This window comes from Musca vetustissima, unplaced genomic scaffold, assembly GCF_032173495.1.
Source record: "Musca vetustissima isolate MV318-11 ecotype Yass unplaced genomic scaffold, APGP_CSIRO_Mvet_v1 utg61267, whole genome shotgun sequence".
Lineage (NCBI taxonomy): Eukaryota > Metazoa > Arthropoda > Insecta > Diptera > Muscidae > Musca > Musca vetustissima.
The window spans coordinates 61,564-78,226 of NW_026880003.1; the positions used below are offsets into that span (position 1 = coordinate 61,564).

Consider the following 16,663-nt stretch of genomic DNA (forward strand, 5'->3'; position numbering starts at 1 on the left):
GTTTACGCGCACAAAATGACATATCCAATGAAAAGAAAGTTAATGTCAGATTTGCAAAAGTATAATTTTAGTCAAAATATTAATATATGCAACAAATAAATATATTTTAACGTTATTCATTATAAAGATATTTTTTTGTAATTATTTGGGCAGTATTAAAACACAGTTTTCTTTTAATTAACTTTTATAAACCCATCGATGTTTACCCGTATTATTTGGAGAATCAGCCGCGCCTTCTATACATATTTGTTCATTTCATAAAACAGCTGATTTGTTAGTGATACATTGCATCACAATCATTTCATATTGTAAATGTTTGCAAAGTTCTTAGTAGCTTTACATGTGTTCGCAGTTTAAATATCGTAGTATTATTGTATACAAACATCGCATTGATATACTTCCCTGCTACTGCAGGAACATGTTAGTAGACACTACTCCACCTTTCCAGACAACTTTTGGTCTATTTTATTCCTCCTAGATATTTGTGTAAAGTTCTATATATGGGAATAAGAAAGTTTTTACAGTATTTTTCGGTTAAATGCACATCAAAATTTGCACAAATTTTCGTCCAATTAACCGAGGATCCAATTATCCGAACCCGCTTAATTGAATAGTTTGTTCAATTACAGTAATCACGTATAATTGGAACTACTAATGATTTAAAAATAAATCCAATGTCAAATACAAATTGTGCTTTCTTGCAGATTACTGACAGATTATTATGCAATTAACCGGTGAAAAGTAAAAGGAAATTTATTTTTGATGACATGAATTTTAAACCAATTAGGCGGGAAAATCAATTAACAGGGTTTAATTATGCGAGAAAATTTACATGTATTTTCCAATGAAATATTTTTTGCCCCATCATGTGGTCAATTAACCGAAAAATACTGTACTACTATGCATGGGATATCGATGGCGGTTTTCTATTTCCAGTGGGCAGTTTCACTATTATCCAAAAACGGTAAGAGCATTTCGAAAGATTTCAGTTGTAATTTGTAATTGAAATTAAGTTTTGATTTCCAATTACTACTGTTTTCGTGATCACTTTGATGAGCAAGATAAAATCTATTTATAAATTTTCAATAGGACTCTTCTTAATATCATTTCAACATCCCAACCATTTTTTTACAGTGTATACATACAGTGGCTTCATTGAAAATGCAAGGTCTTATCAATTGAGTTTTTGCTTGGGCACGGCCGGTCACTAAACGGCCGGTGTGGGTTCTTCTTATTGTGTGTAAAATAGATTACGTGTATCGTCCACTCGAATTGTATTGGGTGGGTATGGTCGCACGGCATTATTACCTGATCCCCACACATACAGGCATGTTCATCCAAAAGCGTATAAATTTAAATCTAAATAAAAATTATACACAAATCGATTGACAGTCACCAGCAATGACAGGCGGTGGGATTGTCATTTCTACAAAAACAACAAAAAATGAATTAGCAAAGAAAAAAGTAAACAATTTAACGATAACAACATCAACAATGGCTGAGAGTATTTAGATATTTATATTATTTTGTTGTTGCAGTCGATGGCTTTTGGCCATCGATCAATTGCTGCAGTCATCATGATCATCATCCGCTTGTGTGTATTGTCATCTCCCAGTGTATTGGGTGGACACTTGAACATGTGCCCTTCGCCACTACCACCTCCTCATATGCTTTTGAGGAGCAAAAGCGCAACGGATGTTGGATGTGAAGTATCATCACCCCACATCTGACCAATGGCATTATTATGCCCGGCTAGCTAGCTAGCCATATGGCTATTGTAATAAGCTCTCAGCTCAAGAGGTATGACGGGACAAGAAAAGAGGAAGGAGAAACACTTTCAATAATGTTTCGATGTTCACGATGATGGCACGGCACCGACTTTGTTTTTATTTTTGCTGAGGCACAATGTCCATTTCTCTTGCTATACGCCGCCCTCCCCCCTCAAATGATCTGTTTTGCTAACTAGCAGATAGCCTTTTTGTTTTTATCATTCCCATTCAATCTAAATCAGTGGAGACAACACCAGCTAGCCCGGCCCAGCCTTCGCCACTTGACAATTACCAAAAAAACAAAAACCAAAACAGACTAAAAAGTGTACCCAACGCACTACGCCGGGTGACGTTTAGTGGAGGAGAATACGTTTAACGAATACCATTTAAAAAAAGTGTCCAAGTGTTAAGTGAACTCTGCTGTGAACTCGGCTCAAGACAAGAAAAATAAAACAGAATCGTTGACGGCAACATTGTTGTTGTTATTGTCGGTCGTCGTGGTTGCCGCTGTCATCGTTAACAACGTTCGCTGCTCAGCCTGATAGTCACTCTACTACTTGAGCGAGCCTCTAGTCAGAGCGCGTTCGTTCCGTCAGACAAATTCATTCAGTTTATGCGCAGTCACAACTTGTGCTTCTTACGCGTTTCATGTCGAAATTTGTTTAAACATTTTTTTCTTTTGCTTTGCATAGAAAAAGTATAAACAAATCGAAAAGAAAAGAAATTGAAACAAAAATAGCAAAAAAAAAACATAATTTCCGTTCTATGGCTATTTATCATTTTTCTTTGTTGGAAAAAAAGCAAAATTTTGTGGCTAAAATGTGACTGAAGATGTGTTGGCGTTAAAGCAAAGTGTTTTCAAAATAATAAAAAAGAAAAATTAAAGCTAAAATCCAAACTAAAGAAACCAAAACCAAAATAAATAATTACCTAACTGTGATATTGTTTTTTGAAAATTTCGAAAAATCGTAATATTGTAGATTCAATTCCAAAGTTTTTTGTGTATCTCAATTTTTTTTAATTTCGAATTCCAAAGAAAGAAATTCCTACAACAATGAGTGCCAAATCAAAGAAATTCGCTAAAATTGCCAAATACATCAGAAAAAAGGTAAAATCAAAACAATAATACAAATGTTTATAAAAAAAAAAAAACAAAATTAAAAAAAGACAACACTGTGCAACAAACTAATTTTTGGGTTACCTATCAGATATGTTTTAAGTGAATTCTAAAAACCCATTTAATTGTAATTTTTTGGATATTCTAATCACTAAATTATTAAGTTTGATGTGTGACCAAGCCCTCTTTATGCAATCAACCGTGTAAACGGTAGCTTAATGACTACAAATTAAAACCGGCTTTTTGATTAATGATCGTGAGAATATTTACTGTTATTTTGCTCAAAAAGCTTGGAGGGGCAGATTTATTCTTTTTGTTCTTCTTCTGCTTTGGTGTATCAATGAAAAATATCTTAACCGATATTTTTTAAGTAAAACTGCCGTTTTAATGAAAGTGACCTAAATTCCGCACAAAAACAAAACAAGTTAATTTTTCGTTTATTTTTAACTTTAAGAATGTCTGCTGCTTAAGTTTTCATTATATTGTTTACAAGATGATTACGATGCGAAATCTCATTTAGTGAGTGTGTGAAAAATGTCGTTGGTTTATTTAATTTAAATTAATTAAATTAAAATACGTAAAAATTTGTTTTGGGTACAGGAGAGGTTTTTAAGTAAACAGTTTGATAAAATTGATTAAAGCACGTTTAGACTACCAAATCCACTCGACATCAAATGTCAATTCCATAACGTATACGTCACCTTAATAAGGTTCACAAATCCAGTGGATTGTATTTGACGTATGCGCTGTGGAATTGATATTTGAGATCGAGTATATTTCGTAAATCTATACCCACTTTTAGAATATCAAAACCATATGACAATCTAAACAATGTGAAAATCTTTCACAATTATATACAAAAATAGGAGAACAAATGTCAAATTTAGTTGATAATCTTTCAAAATGGGCACAACTCGGCCAAATTTGTATAGTAGAAATAGAATAGGCCAATTTTGACTGCACATTTTTTAGAGTATGAAACCCCTTTTCTAGCAAAAATTATGAAAGCAAGTCAGCTGTTATTCTCATGTTTAATGTCAAAACTTTGGACGTTGACAGTAAACATGAGAAACAGCTGATCTTCCTGGATGTCAGTATTAATAGGCCTTGTTTTTTTCTGTCATACATGGAATATTTGAAATATCCAAATTATATAATTTAAAAATATCAAAACTAAAAATTATTTAATTAAGTTAAATAATAATTTAAATTTCAAATTTCTTTGGCCATAAACAAAATTCATTTTAATATTAATAATTCAGTATACATATGTATATACCTATGATGTATTTATGGGAATTTCTGTTTTGAATTTTTCAAATGAGCAATGTGGATGATGTTCTCCAACATTCCAATCTCTTTTGTTTTGTATAACAGTGTAATTTAATATATGCAACGTTTCTTTACAATTGTCAGAAACAAAAAGGTGAACAAAAAACATTTGAAAAAAAAAAAACAAGAGCACTAACAATCATTGTCTATTTTTAGTAGAAACAAAAAACACAAAACAAAATCATCTTTTTAATTCAGACCAGACCCCATATTCTTTTCGAGGTTGCCATTTATTGTCGGATGCTTGAACGAAACAAAAAAAACTAAAATCATCATCATTCACATCAAGATTCATTTATTGTTGCCAGTTAGTTCCACGATATTTAACTCTGTGAACACATTTGGTCAACCGATATTTGTTTAACGCAAAGAAATAGACGCACACCGGCATAACTTTCGTAATCGCCGCCAACTTCGTAGGTTGCAGTGTAAACAAAGTGAAAGTTGTAATTATTTAAAACAAAAACTCTTCTTTGTGTTTTTGTGCGACGAACGTGTTTGAAATTGTTAAGTTGTCTCAATTTTTTTTAACAAATATACAAAAATTTAATTGATTGAAATCAAATTATTATTGATCGAGATTGAGTGTGTGGTTCAAAGTCGTGTTGTTCATTTCTGCACACCCTATACAACGACGTCCTAAAGAGAGAAGAACTTTTGATGACATTGACATTAATTTATATGGAAAAAAGAAAAACGGAAAAAAACGAAATTGATCGCCCAAAACATGTCTTGCAATAAAAAAGTAATATTTTCCTAAGAATCCGAATTATAGTTTATATAAATTATTCGTTATTGTAATGTGATATTATGTTTACATTGGAGTTGTCATGCTATATTTAAACGCGCATTAGTTGTGATTTGCCAAATCACTTGTCACTTTTCATTTAATCCATATGACCCTAGTCATGCCCTGTTCACTCCCCCCTGAAATTTGTCAAAAAAACAAAACAAAGATACTTGCGTTTTGTTTATCCTACGCACGAGAAGTTCGCTGTTTTGTTAATTGAATTATTATAAACAATTAATGTTTACATGCAAAACTATTTTGTAAGACGATTTGAACATTTTGTTTTCATCTTAAGTAATTGAATATTATTTTTGTAATTTGATTAGCTTATAGTCATATACTAAAATAAAATAGTACATACAAATTTAGTAATATGAAAATCCTAGCAAAAAATTCTTAGGGTAGATTTACACGGAAAGAGTTTTATCAAAATGTAATCTATGATTTGTCATAAACATGTTCGGTGTAAGTAGTAAAATTATTGTCCATATAAATAGATTCCACTTCTATTCTATTATATAGCTTCTGAAAAAATGACGTTAAGAAATGACGGTCCAGTTATTTTCAATAAATTCAAAAGAGGGGGTTTAAATACCGCTAAAGTTAAAATTATATACAATTTGTCATAATTACAAACAGGTTTAAATTATGATTACAAAAGACGAATAAACTATAATTTATCATTAAAACAAATTCGGTGTACATGTTGTCTAAAATTACATTTACATATACGATTTTAAATCGACTCGATTAACGAAATCCGAAATACACCGTAACTGTTTACACATATCTTTAATCATGATTTAAATGTCAATCAGCTGATGTTGTTTGTATACAAACAAAGTTTTTAATTTTTGCCAAAAATATTTGTTTGCAAATTGAAAGGAAAAGTTATAGCGATTGAAATGTTCCTGCAATGTGCACATGAATTCTATTAATAATTTGTATTTTCATTCGTTTTTGCATTTGACAACTATAGAATATCAAAACAAATAGCATGCGAAAACAGATTTTTCTTGTGAGAGAGATATATTTCTTCGTACAATCCCCGCGTTGCATTTCATTAGTATCATGAATTCGTTCATAATTTAAGATAAACCTTGGTATATTTAGCCTGATTAAGAAAATAAACCCTGATACGGCCTTTAATCATGATCAAATGCTATATACAAGGCATTGTTCGATTTCATTATTTCAGTCCTTTAATTTTGTAGTTGTCACTCCAACTGAACTAGTTCAACAGTCATTTCAAGTGAATAATTTTATTGAACTGTTTTGCTGGCGTAGCTTGTGGCACATACGTTTACATTGTATCGGATTTCGTTAACCCAGCGGGTTTAAATTGTCAATTCAATTGTATATATGTCAAGTAGGTTAACCAGGTAAAATGTTCTAATGTAAATGCCGTGTTACAAGTATTCTGTACTTTTGCCAGTTTTTCAATTTGTTAGTCAGTAAAAGGTGTCTGAAAAGGTGTAAAACTTGGTACCGTCAAAAAAGGTTTACTTTCACATTTTGTTAAAACGGAAATCCACAATAAGACGACGTCACCAGCAATAGCCCAAAATCTAAACGTCATTCTTTCGTTTAAGCCTTCATTCAATTCCGATTTTTAATGCATATTATAAAAATATACACATAAATGGTGCGAGCCTCCAATCGTGTTCGTCCATTTATATTCCCAATATAGTGTTAATAATTATTTTTTTTATTTCATTCGAAAAACAAACAAAGTACAACATTTTATTATTCCCATTAATAAATTCATTTTAATGTTTATAAAAAATAAATAATAAACAAAAAGAGATCATCATCCAAAACAAACATGCCGTTATCAGCTGATTTTATTTCTCTTGGTTTATTTATTCTAGATTTTTGCTTTAATTGATACCAATTTATCCGGCTAATCAATTATTTATTTGTTCAAATGAATATTTCGTCTTTATTTTAATTTATTTGTTATTTGAAAATTAGCATACCATCTCTCTTCTCTTATAATCTATTTGTTTCGTTGATAATTGTTATTTATAAAAAAAAATATTCCATTGTCATAATGCCACGCTTAATTAGGCAACACTTGAACCGTTAGTTATTTAAAAATTGGGTTTTTTTCTCTGGGGGTAATAATTTAGCAAAAAGCTAAGCTAAATGTCAATTTCATGGAGAAATTGTATAAGCGTCAAATTTTGCAAAACTGTTTCAAGGTTTTTATACCGTATGAAGTTTAATATTGTTCTTTTAAAACAATATGTGCAGCAGAGAAAATTTGAACTAAAGACCGTATCTCAATAATTTCTAATAACTTTTGCCGAATTGCATGATATTTAAATTTAATCAATTTCAAATATTAAACTCAATTTTGTGTAACTATCAAGTAATAATGTTACTAGAAGTTACCGTAGCTAAAAAATTATCCGTAAATACATTATTTTTTGGCAAATGTGGGTTGGTATTTTTTACAAAATGCCTAAACCCGGTATTATACATCCCAAGAAACAGCTATTTAAATATACCCAAGACTGAATTGAAATATTTATATAGGTACACCTATTTATACAGTATTTTATTGTTATGAAAAATCCAAAATTTCCCTTAATATTAGTCACAAATGTTGGGTAAATGAACTCACAGAGCTCATAAGCAGAAAAAACAGACCTATGCGTATTGAACCACTTTACTTTTTTGTCTTTGTTTTCTTGCTTAACTTCGTATGCAAATATTTACTAACATAATAAAAAAATTCATTGCATGTTACAATATTTTAATTGTGAATTTGTACATCGAGTTATCAAACCCCAGCTGTTTAGACTAGCATTAAAATGATATAAAGTTGATTTGTCAGCTGTTATTTGTTTACATATACATACACATTTCTGTGGCAATTTTTCAATCAATATTCTCATAATTATAATAGTATAGTTCTATATTAGAGCGCGTTTAGACTACGAAATCCACTCGATTTCTACTCCAGTGGATTATATTTGACGCATACGCTATGTAATTGACATTTCAGATCGAGTGGATTTCGTACATCTAAATGTACTTTTATGTCAAAAAGGCATAAAACATTTGTTTCAAATATAAATTACGAATTTTAATACATTTTGAAGCATACTTTTAGTATAAGTGATTATTTTTTTGGCGCAAAAGCAGGATTGTATTTGAAATTATCTCGATTTAGCATAGGATTTGAAATAAATTACTTGTATGGTAAATCGAGATAAATTCGATGTAGCAATTAAATCGCGATAATGTACATTATCACGATTAAAACTGTAGTATAAACGCGCAGTTCCTTGCATTGAACTATGTCACATGACCATTTTATTGAGTAATGTAATTGAACCACTTTTACCATTTTTTAAATGGTTAACTTGAAAACTATGCTTTCTTGTATTTACATAGTTCACATGCTCAGTGAATAATGCAATTGAACTATTTGAGAGAATTTTTGTGTAAACCCTTTTTTGAAACTTTTAACTAGAAAAAATACTTAAATTATATTTACATATACGATTTTAAATCGATTGGATCAACGAAATCCAGAAATAAACCCTAACCGTTTACCTTTAATCAAACCCTAACCGTTTACCTTTAATCATGATTTCAATGTCGATCATCTGATATTTGTTAGTATACATACACAATTATGGCGCCAAAAATATTTGTTTGCAATTTGAAATGAAAAACTACAACAATGGAAATGTTTTTGCAATGCTGTGATCGCTTGGAATGTAAAAAATCAACTAAAACACAAAATTTCTCTATATAAAATTTTTGTTTTTCTTTGATTTTTAATCTTTGCAATTGACAACCGTTAAAAATGAAAATAATTGCAAATTTTGGCACAGTGTGGGAGAGTTGTATTTTCGATCATGAGCAGTGTTGCCGAAAGTGGGCATTTATGCCCAAAAGTGGGCATAAATAATGTAAAATTTTGGACTTGGGCGGATTTTGGGCATATTTTTCGTTTCCGGCCCATTTTTTCTACATTTGTTTTTCGCTACACAAATATGTTTGATATATTTTATTGTCCCAAGAGTTTGTATAACAGCCAAGACCATTCGATTTAGACATTTTTTCTGTCCGTTTGTCCTTTATAATTTGTATTTATGTAATAAACTCCTATATGTTAAAATGGACCTAAAACTTTATTTTTGTCTGTAATTCTGGTCGCTATAGAGATCACAACTATGACCCGAACAATGTTTTGATGAAGATCATTTAATATTTGGCCGGTTGCTCCAGAAATTATAGCATAACTTTTTCCCACTATCAAATGTTACGTTACAAAATATTTAATGTTCCGGTTGAAACCTATAGTTTTCTGTAGTGTCCGATCACTATAGAAAACTATAGGTTTTATATATATTTATAGGATAACGTTTACCAACATCTTTATTAATGTCTAATTCTAATCACTTCATAGACCATATGTATGATCCGAATACCATGTAATTTAACCGGGAAGTGGATCTGGACATCAAAGAACATAACATTCTATGGTGGACATGTTTTATCCACGAACATATTAAATAAAATCATTTGTACTTTGAAATCGTTTCAACTATTTTGACTTAAGTGGTCGGATATACCAAAATTCTCATATATGGACAAACATTCACTGAAAATGAATGTCCAGTCGTATTTGTGTTGGATATTGTATAGTAAGCCCCTTCCGAATATTCTGCTCCGCATACTGGTTTTATTTTAGGTAATTCAGTCGGGTTTGCTGACATATATACAACCTCAATCTACGGTTTGCTGTGGTCTATGAATTACTCTCTAGTGCCAAGGTGGATCATTTTTTATTATATTGTGACCGATAATTGCCCTAAATGTATATTAAGTATAAGAATTAAGGCCTTTCTTGTTTAGACTACACAGTATTTACCATTCGGTTTATATAAGGTATATGTTTTTATTAAAGAGTTGTGCCCTAGAGGCCAAATATTCGGATTTAACGCAGATTTGGTAAAATATTACGATGTGCAATCAATGCATGAAATCAATATTTACAATCGTTTAAAATGTTGGCCATCTTCGAATTTAATATAGGTTTTGTAAAAGAAGGTGGAAAGTTTGAATGAGACATTTCGTTCAACTGATATTGGATGAACAAATTTTAAAATTTTCGACATTTTGTCGGGAACTTGATTTAAATTTGGAAGAAAAATTACTATGTGCAAAGTTTGGATGAAATCCTTACTTCTTTCGAAAGATATCGTCCAGACAGACAGACGGTCACTTGTAAATGGACTCCAAATTTGGTCCAAAGACACATGGAGAGAGACTAAACGAATATTTCGATGAGGGGCTTTTTCCGCAACAAAGTAAAAACTTTTAAACCAAAGAAATTACAAAATATTTAAAAATTAAAATCAATTTTTTTTTATTATTTTTCCCATATTTCTATGCCGAAAAAATAGTGTATTTTTCAGCATTTGAAAAAATTTAGAACAAAAAGGACACTTGCTTTTAATACTTAAAGTCAGTGTATACTTTTTCAACTCTTGAATTTTGGGCATAAATTGTTGATTTTGGGCACTTTTTAGGGAAAATTTGGGCGGAAATAAAATTTTCAAACGGCAACACTGATCATGAGCAAACTCATTTTATGTAATCCAGTGCACTATTTGTGGAAACTCTTCTGCATAGATACTCTCTCCAACTCTCTCTCTCTCTCTCTTTGCTCTGCATTTAGGAATTTTGGAAGGTTTTTTTGTTATTGTAGATTTCTATCAAAATTAATATGCAAACATTTGATACACATATATTGACGTAGCGTTGAGTCACGTTTCTGGCTTGGTTCAAATTTACATTAAATTCAATTAACACCTTGGAGACATATTTTTGTTTGTTCGTTTGGAAATCGTAGCAATTTCAATGAAGCTATTCAACAAATACTCTTCAATGAAGAAGCTACCTACGTCAACGTCATGTTCAAAGTTTAGTGAGAGGTTTTAAATTGATTTGTTACCAGCACTTCAAATGAAGGTTAAACAACAGTACATATGTATTTTTGGGGAGTTTGTGATGATCAGCTGTCAATTTGAGGTTAAACTCTGTGCTTACAAAATTTTAATTTTGAATATAGCAGATTGTGTGTGTGCATGTGCGTTTGTGTTATGTCTTAACCCAGTTTAATTAAGAAATAAAAGGTTAATGCCAAGGTTTGATATATTGCTAAACAGTTTTTAATTAACTTTAATATTTTTAACTGCTACAATTAATGTTATGTTACTGGACTTCGTATTTAGAAATTAATGATTTATTTGATCATGTTTTTCTTTCTGAGATTTTGTTTTGTTTTTAAATGGGATTTAAGGTGAAATCTTCTTAACCTGTAATTATTTTGAAACTGTTTATGTTGTGAGCAAAGAATATTATAAACAAAAATAAAGAAAAAAATTAATGGAGTATGTGGAAAAAAAATGTTTGCCACTAATATTGACATAAAGATTATGATTTTTAGCGGATTAAAATCTTTTATAAAGTTTAATTTGACGTATTGACAATTTAGGTATACTATATTTACTAAACCCAGTACAATGTAAATGTCCTACAATGCTCATTATAAATTATGAAGTAATACTAGAGTCATATTTGAGTTTTGTTTTAAATTTGATAAATCCAATCCCTTTATTAAATCCAGTAGATATAAATTACCAATTCTATTACATATATCAAATAAATCCTCATAGGGGAAGTTAACCCGGCAAGAAGTTCTGATGTAAATGTCGTTTTAGAACGACCATTAATTAACCCTTTGACGTATTTCCACGAGTCTGACTCGTGGTACAATTTCTGTGCCTAACATGATTATGACTCGATTCTCATAATAATAAGAATAAAACTAGTTGATGCCGTGCACAACATCTAATCTAAAATAAATAGTTTTGTTACATGCATTCACATTTCGTTTCGTTTTGCGGCTGTTCTTAAGCATCAAAACCGGTTTACTTAGTGGAAGTTGTGTGCTAACAGTTGGAAGCGAACTTCGTTGCGCTAATTGATACGTCAAAGGGTTAAACCGTAGTAGCCCTACGTTCACATAAGACAAATGTAGTGTTATCACAAAAATGTGAGCACATTTTCTGATCAAACATTGTTTACATTTTACAGCACAAAAATAACTTTTTTTGAAAGAATTTCTATTTTCGAGTTGTTTACAGGTGGCCACACTTTCTCAAGTGCATTAGTATCTAATAACAGATGTTTACATTATAGGAGATAATAACACCAAGAGGACAATAAATTGTTTAAATCTGATTCATGTACATTGAAGTGTTTACAATTTAAAATAAAATTGTTTTATTCTTCTGTTCGATAACAATTTCAAATTAAGTGTCTTTCTTTGATAAAGAATTTAATCTGATTTATTTTGCAGTCAATTTAAATTCAAACAAGGTCGTTCCCACGGCTTAACAACAATATATTGTGGGCTGATTACTGATTATTTTAATTTTTTTGTTTTGTTTTATTACTTTTAAGGAAATATGTGTGTATTGAACCATTTTAAATTGCTATATAAATATATTTATTATATATTCGCCATAATGGAAAAAAGAAAACATTAATCAGCCGCAATATGACAGCATGTAATTAATGTCATAAAAATCTGATTCTATCAATTCTAACAAATTATTATAACATGCTCCAGAAATCGTTTTTATTTCATGCTATTTTGCTGTTATAAGCGAGCGCCACAAGTTTCAATTCATTTTTTGCAATCAGCGAAAATTAAAATGAAAACAATAAAAGCCAAGACAAAAGAATGCGGATTCCGTTTCATAGTCTGCTTTGTTGCTGTTTTTTTTTTTTAATTACTCGAATAAGGTAAATAAACAAAGTGTTTCATTTTAATTCTCTACCAATTGTATGGTTTTAAATAAGCGTATCAAATTAAGGATTGGTTGTCAGAGTTGATATTTCAAAACAAAACGCAGCGCATAGACGATTGTGTAGGTGGTGTTGTTTATAAAGATGTAAATTTATTCCCAACACATAGCAAGCTGTATTTCAATCTTATTTCTTCATTGGAATGCCATTATCTCGAAGAAGAATATCAAAAAAATGTGTTAAGAATTGTTATTACTAATTTCAAAAGTTTTCAAATGTGTTAAAAATAATAAATACTTTTTAAAATAATTTAAGACAAATCCATCCGTCAATAACCTTAGCTTTGTTCCTGTACGTGCAAGAATTTTAAACTTTTATTACTTGTTAACTTATATTAGAATTATAGTACATTTACATTGTACTGGATTTATTAAAATAGAACATAATTCAAAACGAGTAATTATACATTTCGATATGAAAACCCGTAAAAATCTGTCTTCAATCTGTCATTAAGTTCCAACATATACTTCTGTTATAGTACATTTACATTGTACTGGATTTAGTAAGCCCAGTGGGTTTATATTGTCAATTTCATTGTATAATGTCATATAAATCCTAATAGAGAAGGTTAACCCGGCAAAAAGTTCTAAAGTTTTAAATTAGTTTTGCTTTCAAACTGTCATATTGAGAATATAGTAGTAGGCAACTTCTTTAAACATCTCTATTCTATTTTTAACCTATAGAATTGAGATATCAACTAAAAACCACTCGATATAATGAAAACAAAATGTTTTCATACTGAACATGCTTCTTCCTGTAACAACATTTCATTTTATCATGAATGTTTTCTTATCATTCCAAACACAGAATTTCTTTCAGTTTGAACTACAGTTTGCTGGTTTCTACTTCAATTTGTTAATAAATAAACTCTGATTACAGTGCGTTTAGACAATAGCTTTTATCGTGATAATGTGCATCATAATGATTTAATAGCTACATCAAGCTGAATTTACCTCGAGTTACAATATTAATCCACTCAATATCTCCATTTGCTCGATATTCTATGCTTAATCGAGCAAATTTCAAATACAACACTGTTTTTGTACCAAAAATGCATTTCCATTTCTTAAACCTTTATGGCCCAATATTGCCCAAAGGCAACAAAATGTTTTAGAGCTTATATTAAATATGTAGATAGTAGATATATATTCTTTGGATTTCAAAGACAAATCTAAAAAATTCAAATTTTTGGTAAAGTTATGAGTTTTTCAATGTAGAGGGCAAGATATGTACAGTACTAATTTGTGGACTGTATACACAAATTAGTACTGTACAATTATTTAAACCGCTTTGAATTCGAATTGTACGAATTTTTTCATTATAATTATTTTTAATTTTTGTAAAAAAAGAATATAGAGATTAAATTAAAATGATTTTACGGTCGATTTTCATGATATTGGACTTTTATTTTTCATATCCTATTTGGGATAGTTGCATTAAATCTGTGAACAGAAAATTGTTCTATTATTACGGAAAAAAATCGGGACCCAAAGGTTTAAAGTACCACAATGCTAACGCCTTATTAGCGTCATTTCTTTATTTTTAAATTTAAAATCCGTAAAAATTCGAAATTTATTTGTATTTGTGTGTATTTTTAAGATTATGGACATTTATTTCTATTAGAATTTTGTAAATACTGGAACTAGCAATGTCTATGTAAACGTAAACGATCATCAGCTGATTGCTTTTATATCATTTTCATACTACTCTAAACAGCTGGTATTTTGTACATCGATTTAGAAGACAAAGTATAAACGTGCCTTTTTTCTAAAATTATGGGCAGCTAGTTGATTGTAATAAAATATAATAAACCCTGGGTTTATGTCGACCTTCAGTAGACTATAAAAAATAATTTAGTTTATTCTTAATATACCAATTAGATGAAGAGATGCCTTATAATAAAATTATGACACAAAGCAAAACGTGTTTTCAGTTAATATGTCAACCCATAATGCAATAATAAGGTGATGTATGAAAACAAAAACCTCTGTTTTTTATTCGACCATCTGTCAAATATTATCTAGTAATATATCTCATGGTTGGCAACATTGCACGTTGAATTCAACTAGAAACTTTGTACTCTGACAGTTAATCGGATGGCCAGCTGCACTAAATAGAGTACCTATTTATTGTACCAAATGTCAGCATATTTATGACTTTTATCAATAATGGCATATTTCCCTACTACATTAATAACTGACTCCCTCAAGAACAGCTGTTGGACAACGTCTCTGTAATATTGTATTCTCGAATATTGTGTTGATATATAAATTAATTACATATTTTTTATATGAAGTATAGGAAATTATTATTAAAAATATTAATTATACACCATGGTGTTCACAATACATACAATCATATGCTGCCCCCCTTCTTACATGTCAAACTTGTTACAATTTCACTGCAAATTGTCTGTCCTTGCTCTTATACATTTCTTCGCTCTCGCTCTTCCTCTCTTGATCTCTCTCTTGGTATGTGACAATTGTTTATTCAAAACATGTCCTCAATTGTATGCAATCGCAAAAAAAAACAATAACAACCATATATTTTTATAAAACTTGTTTAAAAATATCAAAAGCAAAACAAAACAACAAAATAAAACATAACAAAACAACCACACCAACAACAACAAAACACATATCCCACTGAACCACTTAATTAATGCCGATATTCGCCAGTTGTCATTGTCCATCTACTGGCGTGCACTTTCCGCGAGGAGGTGTGGTAATTGTGAGAACGAATTGTGTTTCATTTTATTTTTTTTTATGATATTTTGTTTTTAATTTTATTAAAAAAAAACAAAAAGGAAAAAATGCCAACAATAAAGATTGAGTCGAATAATAAAAACAAATATGTTTGACAACCATCCAAATCAACAAAAATTTTATAAAATAACGGCTGCACCCAACCGTTCTTCACCCATAAATGTTCAGTAAATTTTTATTTTTATTTAAATGTTATTTGAAAAAAATGAGAAAATCTCAAGTCAGAAATATTAGAACAGATTGTCAGCGTTTAGACTAGACATCATACATCGACTCGTTATATAAATCAGCAAACCAAATCATAGATATTTTGACTAGTATTAAAAATGATGAACATTTGACACCCAGCTGATATTTGTTTATGTATACATACATGCTTGGGGATTTCTGCACAATGACATGTGTTGCGATAAAACAAACAAATAGAAATATAATGCTTTACGTAAAATCTTTCTACTTTCATTATCCATTTATTCTTAAAAAAAAGTGGTGCATTTTTTGTGTGCAAAAACATTTTTGAATTTATATTCGATTGTGTTGATATCATTTTTTTATGATAAATCAATGCTAATACAACTCGATTTATAAAATAAAATGATATAATTTATTAGTCAAAACGCCCTATAAGTCACTCGAACTCGGTTGTTTACAGAAATTGAGTGGACGTGGGTTTAATAGTTAAGGCGCGTACACACTTTGGACTGTCAGATTTTATCGATTACTAACTGTCCATAAACCATGAATATTTTCGTGGATGCCTGGTGAATGACGAAAATGAACGCCCAGACTATCAAACAAGCATATGTTAGGTCAAACTGTCATTTAAAAGTCATAGTGTGTACAACGCTTTCAACGGAATTATTTCATAGTTGAATATATTGGCATTCGGGCCGAAATCATTTCGCTCTTATAATTTCGATAAATTGTTATGAAGCAGTTACAAAATTCCGTTACTTCTTCCATTTCAAATTGACGTTTTTCTTGTCAC

At 30.2% G+C, this 16,663-nt stretch overlaps 1 protein-coding gene across 6 annotated transcripts in view; it reads left to right on the forward strand.

The window, feature by feature from the left end:
- LOC133325253 (TLD domain-containing protein 2) overlaps window positions 1-16,663 on the forward strand; it is a 98,540-nt gene that overhangs the window by 57,217 nt on the left and 24,660 nt on the right. Inside the window, exon 1 of one of the 6 annotated variants that reach the window (XM_061534040.1) lies at window positions 2,782-2,877. The exons of the other annotated variants lie outside the window; for them this stretch is intronic. Coding sequence (XP_061390024.1) covers window positions 2,824-2,877 — 54 coding nt within the window. The 5' untranslated portion in view covers window positions 2,782-2,823. Of the gene's footprint in view, window positions 1-2,781; window positions 2,878-16,663 lie in introns of those variants that run through there. 6 annotated transcript variants of the gene reach the window in all.